This window comes from Chroicocephalus ridibundus, chromosome Z, assembly GCF_963924245.1.
Source record: "Chroicocephalus ridibundus chromosome Z, bChrRid1.1, whole genome shotgun sequence".
NCBI classification, from domain to species: domain Eukaryota; kingdom Metazoa; phylum Chordata; class Aves; order Charadriiformes; family Laridae; genus Chroicocephalus; species Chroicocephalus ridibundus.
The window spans coordinates 62,602,557-62,621,498 of NC_086316.1; the positions used below are offsets into that span (position 1 = coordinate 62,602,557).

The 18,942-nt window shown below is 40.6% G+C and overlaps 1 protein-coding gene across 6 annotated transcripts in view; it reads right to left on the reverse strand.

The window, feature by feature from the left end:
* The window catches only part of MAST4 (microtubule associated serine/threonine kinase family member 4), a 237,274-nt gene that overhangs the window by 93,716 nt on the left and 124,616 nt on the right, over positions 1–18,942 (reverse strand). For 2 of the 6 annotated variants that reach the window (XM_063319502.1, XM_063319501.1), the window contains exon 1: positions 12,715–12,973. The exons of the other annotated variants lie outside the window; for them this stretch is intronic. In XM_063319502.1, coding sequence (XP_063175572.1) covers positions 12,715–12,806 — 92 coding nt within the window. In that variant the 5' untranslated portion in view covers positions 12,807–12,973. Of the gene's footprint in view, positions 1–12,714; positions 12,974–18,942 lie in introns of those variants that run through there. 6 annotated transcript variants of the gene reach the window in all.

Sequence of the window (18,942 nt, forward strand, 5' to 3'; positions counted from 1 at the left end):
CATGGAAGTTCACTGATCTTGTTGAGGCAAACAGGTAGCATGAGGCCACAATACAGATTAGAAGTCAGATTTTCACATTCAAGAAACTAAATCATACCCTCAAGATACATACAAATACTTTCACTAAAAAGCGTGCTCTGTATAGTTCAATATTGCCATTACATATATTCAGTGTGTTGGGAAAAGGGAAGGGAAAAAAATTCCAATAAGCCTTAAGCAAAACTATCATCTTGAGAGTGTTACAGTAAGGTGCCTTCCAGCTTACTTCAAACGAATGAAATCAACTGAAATTAATCATCGATTATACTTGCTTGAAAATCTTGTGAACCACTAAACTCACCAAGTACCTTAATGATGTTGCACATTTTCTATTCCAGTATTAAAAAGCAGCAAGTATGTGAAAAAATAATCTGCAGCTTTTGTTTTCTACACATCTTTTTTCTTCTAGGACAGCATATGAAAACAGAAAATTGTAGGTACTCCTGTCTATGTCCCTACAGCCATTTGATATTTCTATCTATGAAACTAACTAACTATGCCACTACAGGTAAATACGATGGTCCTTCCTGGCTGAAAAACTCTTTGGAATAAATGATAATTTATTTTAGATGCTCTTACCCTAGATTTATCTAAAACTACATAATGATTGCATATTAATTTCTTTTGGTGTGTTCAAAACTGTACAGTGATTTCAGACTGTAACCTTCCTCCTTTAGGCTGCCGCAGAGTCAATTTGCAGAAACTCTGAAAAACTGGAGTAAGTCAGCTTTGTTCAAAGACTTCTACAGAAAAAACTGTCTTCCGTCTGTGAGAAAACCCCACATTTTATACTCTAAAGAACAAAACCACTTGGTCCAACATGCAAAAGAAGTGGTGAGAAGCATTATTACTCTTACATACACAATAGTGTTATGAGTCCTCATTGTTCTAGACATCATATGAATACAGCAAATGACAGCCTCTGCTGGAAAGAGCTTACACAGTCCAAAAACCCAGGCATAACATGTAGATGAGACAAACATCTCCAACAGGTTAGAATAGGGTGTGGATGAAGTAAGGTGACAGAAAAGGGTGTGTGCGCTACAATTTTTGGCCATCAGGAAGAGTAATCATCTCACTACTCATCCGGCCCATTACCCCATTAGCTAATTTAAGGTTTCTATTTGCATCACAGCAGAAGTATGCCTGAAGATGTGATGGCAGAAAAGATAAAACCACCATTTCTGCAGTCTTTGATTTTGTTTGGAAAATGTCTTATGCCTTGTGAACACCACTGTCAGAGGATTCAAGAAAAAAAAATGTGAGACTGGTCCAAAATCTACTTCAGTCTTGTTATAGTCATAGCCATGCCACAAAGCCAGGAGTAAATTCACCTTCCACATCCATCACCCATGTTCTGTAAAATTTTTTTATGAGGCAACAGTAGCCCTCACTTTTGACAGGACTTATAAGAATCCACTGCCTAATAAATGCAGAAATCAGCAGATTAACGGGAGTTGTTCTCATAAAATAATGAAAATTAAAACCCAAATGCCTTAAAAACAAAAATCTGATACTGCACACTTCTTATCCTAAGAACAGAAAGCACCACATTTCTTCCAAATCGTATTATGAAGTATTGTATTTTAACTACTTGGATTTCCATTGTATTTGAAGTGGAAGTCCTATACTTAGTTGCTTTCACTTACCTTGAATAGTTATGTTGATAATATTTGCTGCCTTTGTCCTCAGGATGGCTATCGTCTAGTGATAAATGAAGTCATCCACTCATGGTTTATGACTTTTATGTTTACGGAATGTTAGTACCCATAAGAAAAGTGGTTTTGTAAAAACACAAAGTTTACAGAGAAGAAAAAATATTTTTTTTTTTTACAGCACAAACTGTTCATGTGAAATATTTGTAAACATGTACGAAAACCGGAATAAAAACTGTGTCTCCATCTTTGCTTTTGGCTGTGCAGCGTTATGTGCATTGCTACTGTGCCTCCAAAGAGGCCACTGTGTAACGCAGAACACTGAGCCCGTTCTCAAACTTCTGTCCCTCCTGACACTGACCATGTCCGCAACTAAAAAATTTTTTTTTCCATATGACCTCTTCCATAAAATAGGGCAATTACAATGACTTTCATAATTTTGTGTCTTCTGTTACATGCATATTTAATATGCATAATTTTTTTTAGAATAGCAACACCTTTGTTTAAAAACATAATGATGCTTAGAATGTAACTTCAAATAATCTAAAACTTGGCAGATATTCTAATATTCTACATGCATATACTACCCCTGTACTAAAACTATGTTCAGCAACATCTTGTTTCATTAGGGTGCTGGATTTCTAGCATACACTGGGTGTTCCTGCCACATATGATGCTCTAGCTCCTGGACCTTGATCTTCTGATTGTCCATACTGCATACGCTTTACTTCATTCCTCTACTATGTTTTGGAATGATCCAACTATTACTTACAAGATAAAACCTGGGAGCAGCTCTACAGATCATTTCTTAGAGTCTACATAAACAAGACCAACAGTATATTTTTGCCTCCCACTGCACTGCAGTCTTCCAACAGCACCTCAGTAGGACATGTTCCTTCATACAACTCCCACGCACTTCCATCTTTTTAGACAGTCTGGCCCATCCAAGAGAGAAAAGCAGCACACAACTCCCCCCACCCATGTCCTCCTCCCACCTACACAGGTTTAACGCTCCCACAGGGACCTGGGCCAAGCGCTCCCAGCATGCACAGAAGCCACACCATGCTGTTGGCCCGTAGGCAAGCTTTCTGGGGCAGGTGCCTTTTAGAAAACACAATGTTATTATTCCCTCAGTATGACTTGAAGGGAAAATTCATTTTTACATACCAACCAAGGCAGCAAACACAGACAGCCCCCTTTGGGCCTCTCTTCAGATTGTTTCTTTCTATTAATATCCATCTGTTGACCCTTGGACTGGATTTAGGCAGTCAAAGTCCCAAAGAACATACAGAACATTTTTTTATGTTTGTAAGAAGACTGGACCAATGTCTTCGAGGCCATTACTAAGGTTAGTGGGAGAGACAACAGGATCAGCAATAAATTAGTACTGGTAAAACACAGCTCCCTTAAGGAACAACAAGAATCAAAAGAAAGTTTACCACCAGAACAGCTGTAAACCTTTAAGATTCTCTCAAACTTGTCAATAATTAAATATACACATTGCCTTGACTGGGAGGGACAAGTTACTAAATCTCTAACACTATTACTCTGTGTCTTGTTTCCTGTAGACTGTCAGAGTAGGTGATCCTACTGGTTTCTTCTTGCCTTGTAATTTATGAATCAGAAGAAGGAAACACATGATGGCTAAAAGGTATTAATTTATAGATAATGCTGAATGGTTAGGTCTGACCCACACAAACGATTTGCGTATTTAATAAAATAACCTAGTATATTCATATACTCTAGTATGTCTTGTATTTCCCCTAAAACATCTCCTTTACAGAAAGGGGAAAAAACCAAAACAAAACAGTTCGTTGTTTTGGGATTTGAGGAAGACACATAAGAAAAAATGTGAAGAAACTTAATTTTCAAACCTGGAAAAAAACAAACAAACAAACCAAAACAGGAAGATGTTTCATTTTTTGGTTTTGAAATTTTTTCCACCAATAGAAATAGAAGCCTTGCAAAAGATGATAATATTTTGACATTTGGCAAGACAGAATAGCACATGGGAGAGACAATCAAGCAGTACGTAAAAAAAAAAACTAGATAAAAGTGTATTTCCCAACAGAACTCATGTTCTCTCATTAGTCATAGGTCACAGATGGGGAGCAGATGCCTCCAAACACAACAGTTCAATTATCAAAACATGGCAGAAGGGCCAGGGAAGAAGCCAAATCACCAAGCCTCAGGTAAGAAAAAAAAAAATAAAAATACAAGTTTACTTATAAAGTGTGTTACATATTTTCTTTGTCCATTATGTGGGGGAAGCAAAAGGAAGATGTTCTGGTAAAACTTGATGGTACAGTGAACTGACATAATCATCCTTTTGCGTGGGGTGTTCATAGACAAGGTGAACAGAGCATATTGGACTTGTCTGACTGCCTTTACTTCTACTATTACAGCACTTATGGAAATTCCCTTGACATACCCATGAGTAAGAACAAGCTAGACAGGCCTAGACTCACTGAAAAAGCATATTTGTAAAACAAATGTACACAATCTACTTTTTATTAGTTAACTCTGAGAGGGTTAACATTATTATCACAAAGGATATTACTTAATTATGACTTCTCACTGAACAGCACTGTCAGACGAATGAGTTAACGTTTATGCATCCTCCTTCCAGGGAATAAAAAAAAGCTATGTGTTGATTTACATTATGAAAACTGTCCTGACAACAAAATCTGGTAAACACTAAGGCATCTGTTGGTAGAAACATAAGTCTGATTTATTCTTATCATCAGTATCTAACTTCTGTTTCATCAAGGACTGGATTATTATGCTTATGTTTGAACTGTGTTAAATTTGTAAAGATATATTTATCAACTAAAAATTCTGATAAAGATTTTTGCCTTCTCTCAGTCAGCATGGACTGTAATCAACATGTGCAAATCTATTTCTTGTGAGAAGTAGGATTCTGTTCAGAAGCTGTGCTAAATCTCGAACAGGATGGGGGCCCAGCAGCCAAAGAGGGAAGACTGACTACACAGTGTTCCCAAATGCATGCAGGAAAACAGCCAGGGAAAATAAGGAAAAGTCTATCCTCCACTAGCGTTACAGTTATGAACATCTTCAGTGCTACTTAAAACAATCACAGATAACAAGTACCAGCATTCAAACAAAGTAACTTCTAATTTATTAGCCCTCTCAAGCTGAGCTCCAGATGAAACTGATATTCATAGAATTACCTCTACATGCACACAAAAAAAGTTACTATAAAGAGAATCCTTCCCCTCTTTCTTAAGGGAAAAAGAGATAGGTATCACGGTATTTCATAATGTAAACGCTATACTAGTTTGAATTAGTCACGTTCAAAAAATTCAAAGAAATAAGCCAGCTTCTATCAGTGCTGGAACAAGAGTCTTGTTCAATTTAGGGAGACAAGCCACATTTTCCAGAAACAAGACTGTAAATGGCTGCACTTTGGGAATTTTGAAAAGCTATACTATGAATGCACACTACAAACACCATAAATACCCTCATAGATGGAGAGGCTTCTATCCTATTTCTGCCTAGATGTGCCTTTGAATAAAGCACAACTAAGAAAAATAAGTTTTTCTGACTGTTGAACTAACCTCCTAGCAGCAATCTCATTCAGCTTCTCAACAAGTATTATTTTACAGCTACTGCTTGAGTATTTATGTATATAAATGCCTGTGTACCCTTTTGTTTGTGTATTTATTTACAGTCTGTACAGGGTATACATATATACTGATACACATGAAAAAAAATATTGGTACCATTCCTCTGTAAGTTCACATTCATGGAAGTCTGTGGAAACAAAAACCAGGAATTTTGTCAAACACATAAAAAAGTTTCAGACTGATGTGTTCCCGTAATGACGCACACAAAAGAAAGAGTGTCTTTTACAACCACCTTACTGCCTTGAGAGAAAGAATGTTTTTTTAAACTCTGCAATACAATACTACAATCAAGCACGAAGAGCATTGAGGGTATACAAGTTTTTATTGAACTAAATTATTTCAGTGTGTAACACTTTGCACTATTATTTGTTCCAGCAAATTAAGCAGCATTAGGAATGGTATTTCTTCAATAATCAAGACCCTTGGCTTTACATAGCGCTACTTTACCCAGCATTAACAGAGATTTTTAAAATTGCTTACATGAAAACATTTACATAAACTAATTTTCTAAAATAAAACTGAATATATGTATGCTTGATTTCCCCATAATTTATTTGGATGTTAATAACTATGTTTTAAACCAGTGTAGCTAGAAAAGACAGACACTTTGATCATGTATAAATAGCCATTTTCCTAACAGTAAGCAGTGCCTCATTTGACATCATCTTCAACATTTTTATGAGGGGGGAAAAAAAAAAGAGACCCACTACTGGGTAACCTTTTAACTATTTTTCTTAAATGTACGATTTGAAAACTAGGTTAAAGCCAAATGATAGAGATCAAAAGCAGGCTACTGCATGCTAGAACATCTACATGATTACTGTATATGCAGAAAAAAAGAACGGGTGGGTTAAGGAAACTGCAGCAGTTTTTACTTTCTAATCACCAAACTGAACATGCCAGTATTTCATGGGAATAACAGATTCCACTTACAATACTTATTATATATAGTATTTCAAGAACAATAGAGCATGACAGTTTTCCTTATTCCTGAACAATCATTTAGGTAAGACCACTGCTAACTGAAATAAAAGGCGAGAAAGCTGATATATTTATTCTGGCATGACCTCAGTACTTTTACACTCATCTGTCAGTGACAGAAATATCAGTAACACACAGTTTTTGTAGTTCTGAAGTCACTCTACTGGGTAGATCAGCCTGGGAATTGTTCTGGTTTATAGAAACTGAGATACGTTTATATTTACTGGGAACCATGCCAAAAGGAGTTCTCTCATTTACTACTATTCGATTTGGTTTGAGCATTTTAAATAAAACCACAGAACTGACCTACCATGAGATTTAAGGCTGCACTGGAAGTGGTGTTTTTTGTTGGTTTTTTTTTTTTTTTATATCTCTGCTTTGTTCAGGTGGAAGTCTACTGAAATAGATCTAACTAATACTATTATGTAGCAACAGTATATAGAATAACTACTGCAACAACAACAACAAAAAAAGGACTGAAACATTAGTGCTGAGAATTATGTGGTCTCAGAAATTGACAGAAAAATGCAAAGTATATTAAGTGTGAGTGATTCTCCTTATACGTCTCTACCAGTGTACATTTAAGTCACATGAAAAAATCAAGTCAAGTAACCATGCACAGTGTTATGCAGTAGACCCCTACGTCAGATGAAATTCAGAGTCAAATATACGACACTTGCATATTATGCCTAGGCACAATTTTATGTATTAATGTTATATATTCTTGGGGGAGAGAGGGAGGGCTTTAAAATGTCACAATTACTGCAGTTAGTGAATTTGTGAAGGTTCAGAGGCAAAAATCCTCTGAAAGGTTCCCAGGAGAAAATCCAGGACCAGTCACTGAATGTACAACACCTGCTGAATAAGGCTGAATCAAAGATAAGTGAACTTTCTGTTTTCCGTCAGTTTGGGAAATACAGATGCATGTGTCCTGGTGCCATCACAGTGTTCCTTCCAAAAAGTCTCCTAACGACATGTAATGTGGCATCATGATCCGGGCCTCCAACGTACAGATAATGAGGCAATTCACACACAAGAACCACAAGCAACATTAAACAGTTTTACACCACTACTAGTGTGACACATTTAGCAAGCTTCATTAAAAATGTTCAACCTAAACCAATTAGCAGTATCTTCATATTCTAAACACAGTGGCTCAAAATATTGAATTATTTCATGTCTCATAACTAACCAAATCATTACCACTGATGTTTCCCACTTTGCAAGGCCTGCACACTGAATGTGTAACAAATTCACAGGGAACGTACCCTAAAATCTGCTTATCTGACCAACTTTTCCAGCTTTTACAAAGAACTACCGGAGGCAAGCCCAACAATCGGTACGCACAGCCATACAAGTAGGTACACAGCTTACTGCTACCTGAAGCTTGGAGCTCTCTGACAGAGGTGCAGCAGAAGAGGCAAGTATTAACCACTGCATGAGTGAACTCCAGTGTGCTTAAAAATTAGTTTTTTAGAAGGATCGGTTAACTTCTAATACAGCAAGAACTGTAATGGCTCTGTAGAACATTAATAGCCTATGTAAGCCAAATTCAAATGGAGTGGGAGGACTGAATCTGTGCAATGTGCCCACATCATGTGATGTGACCCCACTACCACAGCTCATGAAGGGACTCTGGACTATCATCCTTTTGATTCCCTGGGTAAGAAAGACAAAGACTGTCTCCTTCTGTGTAACAGCAGACACATATAAAAAATAAAATAAAATCAGAGCTTCTTTCAGCATATTCCAGCACTTTCCTAAGCTTCTTTTTTATTTTGCTCTTATTTCAGCTTTCCTCAAGTTTTCTACAGTAAGATCCTTTGGTCAAATCGTAAAGATCAACTAAATTCTAACAAAATAGGATTTTTTCAGAGTAAAAACTAAGCAAAAAACAGGAATGTGACCAGATGAATCCTCACCAGTCTGGCTGAAGCTAAGAAACAATGATGGCTCATTGGAGAAAACCGATTGTTGCCAACATTCAGATTGTAAGCAGAACTTGAAATACATTAATTGCTTGAACAAAAATACTGGCCAAGTAAACCAACCAGAATAAAAACAACACATTCACTTTGACGGTGAGATTGAAAGACTATCCCCCTAACACACAGCCCTTACTGTGAATGAAAGGAAATACAATTACCAAGATACATTAACGTTTAACTACGTAGCACAGAAAGCAGTGGGATCAGTAGTCCCAACAGACTAACTTCTAACAAAACATAGTCAGTGACAGTGTGTTTTGAAAGCATGGATAGCCTGCATGGACATATTTCTTATTCCCCCCAGTTTTGGAACAACTATCTTCTTTCTAAACTTCTTCAACATCTATCAGGATAATACCTCCTTCTCTCCTGCATATAGGAATTTTTAGGTGAATAAACAGGTAAAGTTCTTCAAATGACCACACTCCATAACATACATTAAAAATAAAACAAATAGAGCAAAAAGCAATCCTTTTTTAACTTTTAACTGATGTTTATTCCTATGTAACAAAAGTAAAATAACTCAAGTTGGAGCACTGACAGATTCAGCTGGCATCAACACAATTACACTTCATTTCTGTGGCTGCTTTTATGTTAATAGGTGTGCTTGGTTTTCTTATGTCACCAACAGGATCGCCTTTAATGCCTATTATTAAATGAAACAATCCATTTATAATATACTTACACATAACACTATGTTGACAAAAGAAAAAAAACAAGATCTCTACAAGAACGAATAGCGAGAGTTTACATGAAAACTTTAAAATCACTGCATCCACTCAAACTAGCAATTTGGAGAGGTTCAAAAAGCCTGCTCAGTATTTTCCAGGAAACATGCTGTCCCAAGAGTAATAAAACTACAGCAAAGTTTGACAACTCTATTCTCTGAGTTTCCAATAAAAGTTATAATTTTCCTTTGTTTTTAATGTTTCAGAAATGGTTATGAACTGTTAGAATGTATGAATTATTACTTTATGATTGATGAATATTTTAATCCCATATCAGGAAAGTCTCAATATCACTTCAGTGACTGTACACAAATAACATGAAGCTTCAACACAAATCATCCAGGAGTCTACTTTGGCTGAGAAGCAATTGGACAGGCATTCATAATTCCATGCCTTTGGAAAAAAAACAAAACAAAAAAAAACCCCAAAAAACCAAAAAAACTCTGACTCAAGCAAAGAATGATTGCAATAACATTGTTTCAGTGCAACTAACACAAAGAAGCAGGCGAAAATGCACACGCACAAAAAAGACTCACTGGCTTGTCGGTTTTGTAAAAGATACACAGAAAAGATCAGAGACAGAAGAAAGTGGCAGAAGAGAGCTAAATACATAGCATATAATGAAGCAGAAAGTATTTAGTGATTTTTCCATATGAAAAAACTGTGTGTGCACACATCCATCCATACGTGAATCTGCACATTGATCTATATAAGTAAGTGTATACACATACTCTTTAGTTCTCTACTCCAAACAATGCTATTTCAGGCAGGAACCTTAAAGTAAGCACTATGAAGGGTCCACACACCTATAAGCAATAGAAAAAGAAGTTAACACATGGTGGTATACATGTTTCTTCTCTGGAAAAGCACACTGTGTATTCCATGTCACTTACAGGCTCAGTGATTTGAATACTAAATGCCTCCAATATATAATTGATAAGAATTTCTCTACCCACCAGTCCTGAAAACCCACTCCATGACTTGAAAGTCAGGCTGGGATATTTCCTGTTCAGGTTATCACTTCCAGAAAAAGTTGCTGCAGTTGAAATTCAGCTAAATCTACTGTTGGAAAATGGAAGGAAAAAAAAAAAAATCTTAGTGAGAGACTTCAGTCAGCAAATAAGACCATAAACTAAGTTTTATGTTCATTTTATAACTTAGCTGCCAGGCTGAACACTGCAACCTGAAGGAGACTAGACTATGTTTTCATTCTTTACTTCTTAGAACTTCAGCAAAGAGAATTAAATGCCTACATCAAGTATATCTGTACAACAAAAGAAGATTCTAAGTACTAGCAGACAATTCTCATTATCCCAAGCGTCAAGAAAGTAGGATAGTGCTCATAGAAAGGATAGCACCTAGCAGGCCACAAGAATCCTGGTAGTACAGGTAACAGTAATTGAACAGGCAATAGAAACATACCTAAGAGGCAAAAATGCCAAACCAAAACATAAAATTAATGTTCTCACACTGGCAAGGAGTCCCAAAGCCGACCATGGATACAACCAGAAAGATCAATGAACATCCCTTGTAAAGTTTTCAAAAAGCACCAAGGCTTGTCATTAGCTGGACAACAGTTTCATGGGCAGGGTTACTATCATGAAAAAAACCTCTTCAATCAGCGTACCCAAAACTTTCACTTAACCACAGACAGGAGATTCAGATCACAGGAACTAGACTGCCTTCAAGCCTACTCATAGCCTACTCTTTGGTCCTCTAAAATGCCTGGAAAGCTATAACCAGTACCCAGCAGTGCTCTTTGAGAAAGGGTAGGCATCCTGCTGCAAATAAGCAGGTATCATTCTAGTCTTTTCATGTAACGGTTGGGTCTATGGCTGACTGTGAGCCTGTGAAGATAGTCCAGATAAAGATACAGCTCAGAACGTGCAGACCCAGTTGGTACTTTAATTAACCCAAGCCCATTTCTACAGCAGAACTCAGAGAATCTGCAGTGTCCATATTGTTTTTATTTCTTCAGACAGTTTTATCACTCTGGGATCTGTCATTTACATTACTAGATGAATTATGAGTATAGGGGTACAGGGACAGGTCCACCTTTAAGAAGGGAGCTGAAGAAATGGGCTAGTCAGCCTTCCCCTGGAGGTGGCAATGCAGTAGACACTGAGCTCCCCCATCCAGACGACAGAACCAGTCTGAGAAAGGAGGGTATATAACTGCATATATGGCATGTACTGTTCACTGATACACTATATATGTTATATACTAGGACAGTATTCAATGCTGCTTTAAAAATTCTTTCAAATATTTCAACAAACCCAGTGTAGTATTAAAGGTGTTTGAAAAGCAGGAAGGCATCCAAACATTAAAAACAAAACAAAAAAGAAGTTGTACACATGTATTTCATGCTTCTTGGGAAGTATACCAAATCTCTCTCCTTAACCTGTCATGCAGCCATACAGTTAATAAAAGGTATTTTTAGGTCTTCACATAGGTGCAAACCTACTTGAGTAGGAAAAGTGAAGACGATTTGAAAAAGCCCCAATATGTTCCCCTCTTTAAACAGATACATTTGCAGCAGAAAAATGCATAAGGGCCTATTGGACACTCAGCTGATGCCACAAAAGAGTAAAAAAAAAAAACTATTTACAAGAGAGGGATCATAATTAATTATAAAGTAACTCAGCACTTAGCTACCCCAAGTTAAACACATAAAGAACAGATATACACTGAAGGAAGAACTTTGCATTTATATGAAACAGGCCACTTGATTTTCTTATTCTAACTTTCTGCTATTCAACAGACAGACATTTTTTTCCTTTTGAAAAATACCAGTACATAAATGCTTAAAGCTTAGGAATCGCCACCTCTGCTATGCCTCTATTCTGCTTGCATTGTGCCAGCTTTTCAGCCAGAAGGAGAATACATAAGCTAATACTCAAAAGTAGTTTCACACACAGAAGCACACAATAATTTAACATCACAACTTGCATGTCTCAAAATGGCATATGGGGTAGTAGTGAACAAAGTCACGAACTTCCATAAACTTTTGCTACTCCTCGTGATAAAGGCATATACTTAACTCCAAGGGATACCAGAGCACAAAAAATTACCAAGACATCAAAGCTTGCCAGTGTTCTGTCCGTTGATGGCACAACTCTAACTTTTACTTAGCATTTACTATTTCCAAACCTTTTTCCCTTTCTGACAGTAATAAAAACGCTGCAGAACTAAAAAGGCCATTCCTGTATTAACAAACGTCAGCCAGCCGGTCTAAAAAAGTAGTTGCACAAACCTGTCTCTTTAAGAACACCGAACAAAGTAGGCTATCCTGAGTTGTCCATATAAAGTATATCTGCTCCGGATAAAAGGTCAAATATTTCAGACCAAGCTGAAAGCGTCTTTAGGAAAAAAAAAAAGGGGGGGGGGGGGAGGGGGGCGGCGGGAGGGAAGGGCAGGAGGAACAAGAGAGTATCTTCTAAAAGAAAGCAAAGTAACACGCACAGCCTAGTTTAAAAAATACCGAACTAGGAGAACGCGAACGGACTCGCAAGGAGAGTCTCGCAGTCCGAGACCAGGAGAAGCCGAGAGGCCGCGACTCTCGAGCCCGAGCCCCCGGGCTTTCTGCTGCCGCCCGCCCGGGGAGCAGGAAGCCCGGCGGCCCGTGCCGGCGCCGCTCACCTGGCCGCGGCCGGCAGCCCGCCGTACCCCGCCTTACCTCTGCGTCCGGCGGAGGCGGCTGCCGCTCCGCAGGTGGGGCAGCGTGAAGTTGGAAAGGACCATCCAAAAATTTGGGTCCGGCATATCCATTTTCCTGCCTTCGGACTCCTAAAAACTCAGGGCCATAATACACGGAGGAGGGAAGGGCAGCGCCCCCGACGGCTCCGGGGAGGCAGAGAAAGAGGGAGGAAGGAAGGAGAAAGGCGACAAGACCCAACTCGGACCGACGGCAACTTTACCGTGCGGCTGCTCCGCGGGGCACCGCCCCGCCCCGCCCCGGCAGCGACCATTCGCGCCCGCGCAGGGGTGGCGCCGCGGCAGCTCGCCGCTCCTCCGCCCGCGGGTCCCGCGCTCCCCGCCCGCCGGCGCCGGCTGGCGGAGCGACGGGCAGGCGGGGTCCCCCCCGCTCCCGCCCGGCGGTGCGTGGAGCGGCCCCACCGGGAGCCGGCGCCGGGCCGGCAGCTGCCGCCTCCCTCCAGCGGCGGCGCCAGGTGCGGGCGGCGCAGGCCCGGCCGGCTCTGGAGCGCGGGCGGAAACGGGCAGGGCCGCGCACGGAGCGGGACGCGAGTGCGGCACCCAGAAGGTTCAGACTATTGCATTGCCTGCAGCAGAGCCCACGCAAGCTGCTGGAAACAGCACTTAAAGACCACTGAGGTTCTATTTAAATGCGCAGTGCACGTATGTCACTACTATGACTTCGTGCCGATCCCAGGAGAACTGACAGTACAGGTACTTAATTAGTGCTTTTCACATTGGCTCCCTGTCACTCCAGGCAGTGGGACACCTGCCTCCACTGCCAGCCATCTCTTCTGAGAAAGGCACCCTGAAACATCGGCTGGCAAAAGAAGGGTACAGAAAGGCTTTGAGTACCCTTTCCACTCAAAACAGTGGAATGGTGTGGTCAGGTATTGAAAAACAGTCACTGTGGCCTCAAAAAATTATGAGGCTTGTTTTAACATACTTAAAATTTCCATTTGCCTTTTCATTTCTCTAAGGGTCACATTTAAGGTACTTGGTCACATTTCCAGTTATGGAAAGAACACTGTATGTTTTGTATTGAGATCATTTACTTATTTTACTGAAAGCAAAATTCCTGCATAATCTCAACATTTCAGGAGCTGTATCTCAGAAACACACGAACTACTGTCATAGCTGGTAGCACTGTGGTTAAATCACCGAAGGTTGTCTGCAACAGTAGGAGGACAATCATGGGAAACAAGGAAAAACAGGATGTAAATACAGACTAGTCTATCACTTGGGTGAAAATTTGTGGCGCAGAATGCTGCAGAGCAGAGCTGAAGGGCTCACATGACACAGGGGATGAGACAGCTCTCGGGATACCAGCTGGGCATGTAACACAGCATTGCGATGTTAGCCCTCGTTTTGAAAAGCCTCTAGAAATACGCATTGCAAAGAAGGCACCAGTGTCCTCTAACTAACTAAAACATGTCTATTTTGGGGGTGCAGAGGAACATTTTCTTGGGATAGTTTTACAAGTCACAGGTACAAACTTTATCTTATTCAGGAAACGGGTTCAGGCAGGCATTTAATAAGGTGTTCACACAGCAGTTACCACCAAAAGCCTTAGTACAAATCCCCAGCAGACACCATTTGCTGACATGCTGCTGTAAACAAGTCAGTTTAACACTGATGAAACACAAAAGAATCATCTAACACTTCTCTAAAGATGTCTTAATTTTAGAAGAGACCAGTTCCATACGAGAAGAAGGGAAAACAGCCCCATCTAGGTCCCAGGTCAGATTTTCTTGTATGAACAAGGCTGCAATGGCTGCAGAAGCTGGTACTCGGGCCAATCTCCACCTGTGCCCCTCAGGAGGGCTCAGCAGGAGGGCACTTCCCAGTCAGCCTGCCTAGGACTGCGCTTTTTATACTCCTCCGTTAGGATGGAGAAATAGTATTCACATCAACTCTAGCCAGTAACAGAAAACCTCTCATCCATTTCTTTTTGCTTTCAGGCATGCTTGCCCATACTAAGTGAGAAGTTTCAAAGGTTCATGTGAAGGCAAGCATGGCTAGCAAACCTTTCTTAAAACTTCTTAAGAAGGAAATTTCCAAATCTCCGAGAAACATGTCCTCCTCCACATACTCCCCTACCTCATCTTCTCTGCTATGTACACAAGTTTTTGCCTGTAATTAGCATGTTTGGAGAAAGAACTTTAGATAATCATGAAATCAGGGAATTTCACCTATCTGATGCTGCGAACAGCACTGGCTAAAGAATAACAACAAGGTCTTCCACTTACAATGCAGGAAAACTCCTGGTGTCCCCATTGCCCTGCAAGCTCCCCCCTCTCCTCACCCTTCCTGAGAGGCAGTTAAAGGAGTGACCTTCCTTCTCTGAGTAACAAAAGCAGCTCTTTCCATAACTGAGCCAAGCACATCACATGTGGGGTGATCATGGAACATGGAGGTCAAAACTCATTTCATATCAAGGCAAAAAATTATCAGTCTTTTCTCCTGCATGGACAGTAATTCAACTCACGATTTCTTTGTGAAAATCTCTACTACTTTATCAACAATGATGTGAAGCCTCAAATTCTGAAACGTACCCTAAAAACTTTCAAAAATTAAAGAAGACTATCATACTATGGGCAAAGATACACCTGCAAAAAAGATGATTGCTTCTTTTACGTAGACAAATTCTGATGGAAAAGAATTTTAATACTTCTCTGTACAACCAGCAGAGGCTGCTTCTGCACCTAGACACACATAAGTCTATGGGGCCGGATGTGATTCACCCAAGAATACTCAGGGAGCTGGCGGGAGAGCTCACCAAGCCTCTCTCCATCATTGATCAACAGTCTTGGTCAACAGGGGAGGGTACCAGATGACTGGAGGGTGGCTAATGTGACGCCCATCTACAAGAAGGGTCAGAAGGAGGATCCGGGGAACTACAGGCCTGTCAGCCTGACCTCAATACCGGGAAAAATCATGGAGAGGATCATCCTGAGTGAGTTCTCACAGCAAGTGCAGGGCAGCCAAGGGATCAGGGCCAGCCAGTATGGGTTTAGGAAAGGGAGGTCCTGCTTAATCAACCTGATCTCTTTCTATGACCATGTGACCCGCCTTCTGGATGCCGGGAAGGCTGTGGATGTTGTCTGTCTGGACTTTGGTAAGGCCTTTGACACTGTCCCCCACCGCATTCTCCTGGAGAAGCTGGCGAATCATGGCACAGACAAGTGTACTCTTCACTGGGTTAAAACCTGGCTGGATGCCTGTGCCCAGAGAGTTGTGATTAATGGGGTGAAATCCTCTTGGCAGCCCGCCACCAGTGGCGTCCCTCAGGGCTCAGTTTTGGGGCCAGTTTTGTTTAGTATCTTTATCAATGATCTGGATGAGGGGATTGAGTGCACCCTCAGTAAGTTTGCAGATGACACCAAACTAGGTGGGACTGTTGATCTGCTTGAGGGTAGGAAGGCTCTACAGAGGGTCCTGGACAGGCTGGATTGATGGGCCAAGGCCAACTGTATGAGGTTTAATAAGGCCAAGTCCCGGGTCCTGCACTTGGGTCACAACAACCCCAAGCAACGCTGCAGGCTTGGGGACGAGTGGCTGGAAAGCTGCCCAGCAGAAAAGGACCTGGGGGTGCTGGTGGACGGCCGGCTTAACATGAGCCAGCAGTGTGCCCAGGTGGCCAAGAAGGCCAACAGCATTCTGGCTTGTATCAGGAATAGCGTGGCCAGCAGGAGCAGGGAAGTGATCGTGCCTCTGTACTCGGCACTGGTGAGGCCTCACCTCGAGTACTGTGTTCAGTTCTGGGCCCCTCTGTACAAGAGGGACTTTGAAGTGCTGGAGCGTGTCCAGAGGAGAGCTCCCAGGCTGGTGAGGGGTCTGGAGACCAGGTCATATGAGGAGAGGCTGAGGGAGCTGGGCATGTGTAGCTTGGAGAAGAGGAGGCTGAGGGGAGACCTCATTGCCCTCTACAACTACCTGAAAGGAGGCTGTAGAGAGGTGGGCGTTGGCCTCTTCTCCCAAGTGAATAATGACAGGAGCAGAGGAAATGGTCTGAAGCTGCAGCAGGGGAGGTTTAGATTAGATATTAGGAAGAATTACTTTACTGAAAGAGTGGTCAGGCACTGGAACAGCCTGCCCAGGGAGGTGGTTGAGTCACCATCCCTAGAGGTATTTAAGAAACGTCTAGATTTGGCACTTCAGGGCATGCTCTCGTGGCAGAGATTGTAGGGGTTTGGTTTGGGGTTTTTTTTGTGTGTGTATGGCTGGACTCGATGATCTCAAAGGTCCTTTCCAACCATGAAGATTCTATGATTATACCAAAAGCATACAGACTACTGCACTATACATTTCACGATCTGACAAGTTGGATTTTTGCAAAAACAGAAAGAAATGAAGAAATTTGAGGTAAAAGTTTCTGTCCATTTATATAGCAACAGTGGGTACCAGATCAGAGTGTCGTTCTACATTCAATGCTGAACAACATTCACTTCAAACTGTGGCTTCTCATGGTCAAACCCCTTGCAATTCCATGTCTAGACCCTGCAAAGACTATGCACAAGCAATAGCTCCCTGTGCTACACGACCTGTGGATTCAAACACAGCTGCACCTTGTCTTTGTGCACACAGTTAGATGCACACACAGTCCTGCTAACTAGTCAGGTTGTTTCTAACATGGCCTCAAAAGTACGGAAACTTGAGTAATTATTTTTCTGAGATACTTGGTGGACATACACATATTAAGGCACTACAGAGACTTTGGAAATGAAGGGAGGAGTTGTGAGAAGTCCAGCATAGTCCCACAACAACCTTATATGATTAGTATGCTTCATAAGGGAGCACAGGCCTTATCCTTAAGAGCACAACATGTAAATGGTGGTGAAGACTTTGTAATGCCTGCCAATAAACAGCACAGCGTCCAAAATGGTGCCTGCCGTTTGTGACTTTCCATGCCACAGAAGTGCCTGATTTCAAAGCAAACATCTCAAGGGAGAGTGAGAGTTTTCCGAGCTAATTAAGCAGGTACTACACGGCTGCTAAGGGTCTGCCTTCTCTAATGATTTAGTGATCTGAATCAGCTCAGTGAGGGACAGCCCAGGACCAGACCCCATACAAGGGACGCAGGTGGAACTAATGGTCAGGCAGAGGGGCAGGGGTAGCAGGACTACTTCTTTGGCAGCAGCTATCCCTTGAATTGGACCCTCTCTCACTATCAGTACTGATAGTGCTGCTTACCCTCTGCAAACACAGGCTCAACAACCAGATTTTGTCTTGTTTTGTAAGACAGCACAATTTACTGACCTCTGCCACATAGAACTGCATAAAAAAATTAAGCAATGCAGATGATACAGTGTTCCAAAATATTTAAACCAAAAATTATTACGAATTGATCCATGTTATACTAATAAATGTATACTTGACAATTAGATATATTTCCCTGCAAAGTTGTACATTCAGCAACTGCAAATAACTCTCCCTCGGTATCCAATTAAAAACACTGAATTCTGTAGTTGTCAAAAATGAATAAATAAAATACAACAGTTAAGAACCCGCAAATAGGTCCTTAACACCATTTGTTGCCTAAGTTTTCAGCTATACAGCCACTCCCAAAACAATAAGCAGCACAGGCAACTTCACTTAGGAGATGCTTTACTAGGTAACTTGTATAATGAGTTTTATTTACCACAAAGCATTACATAAGGTAGCACATTACAAAACAAGTGATAAGGTTCATTAAGTTTTCCCTTTCATATTCTTGTAGATAAAAAAAATAATCAGTCAAGTCAGAAAAGGTGACTAATCTATCCTTGCTTTGAAGAAAAGTACATTTCCAAAAGCAAACTTATAAACAGCATCCTTAGAAGAATCTGATTCAATACATAAGCAAAAAAGATTTTAAAATGTTGACATTTACTTCCAGTAATTAACAGCAATAAAAAATTCTCCCCCAGAAACATTTTAATTATATAAAACTGATTTTAAGTACCACCATGAAATACTTCGGAAGTTGAACAGTATCTCTTTAAAATCAAAACGCAATACCAATACTAAATCAATATTTTCCATATAGTATTCCAATGCAAAAGTTACCTATCCTACCTTCTTCATGCTGATAATTATATTAACACACATTGGAATTTTTCAAAACATATATGAAAATGTTCTGGAGTCATTGCCCAAAAGCATTACAGACTGCTCAAGCCTTATACAATTTTACAGCAAGATGTACATTGAATGCAGTTCACCAGCAACA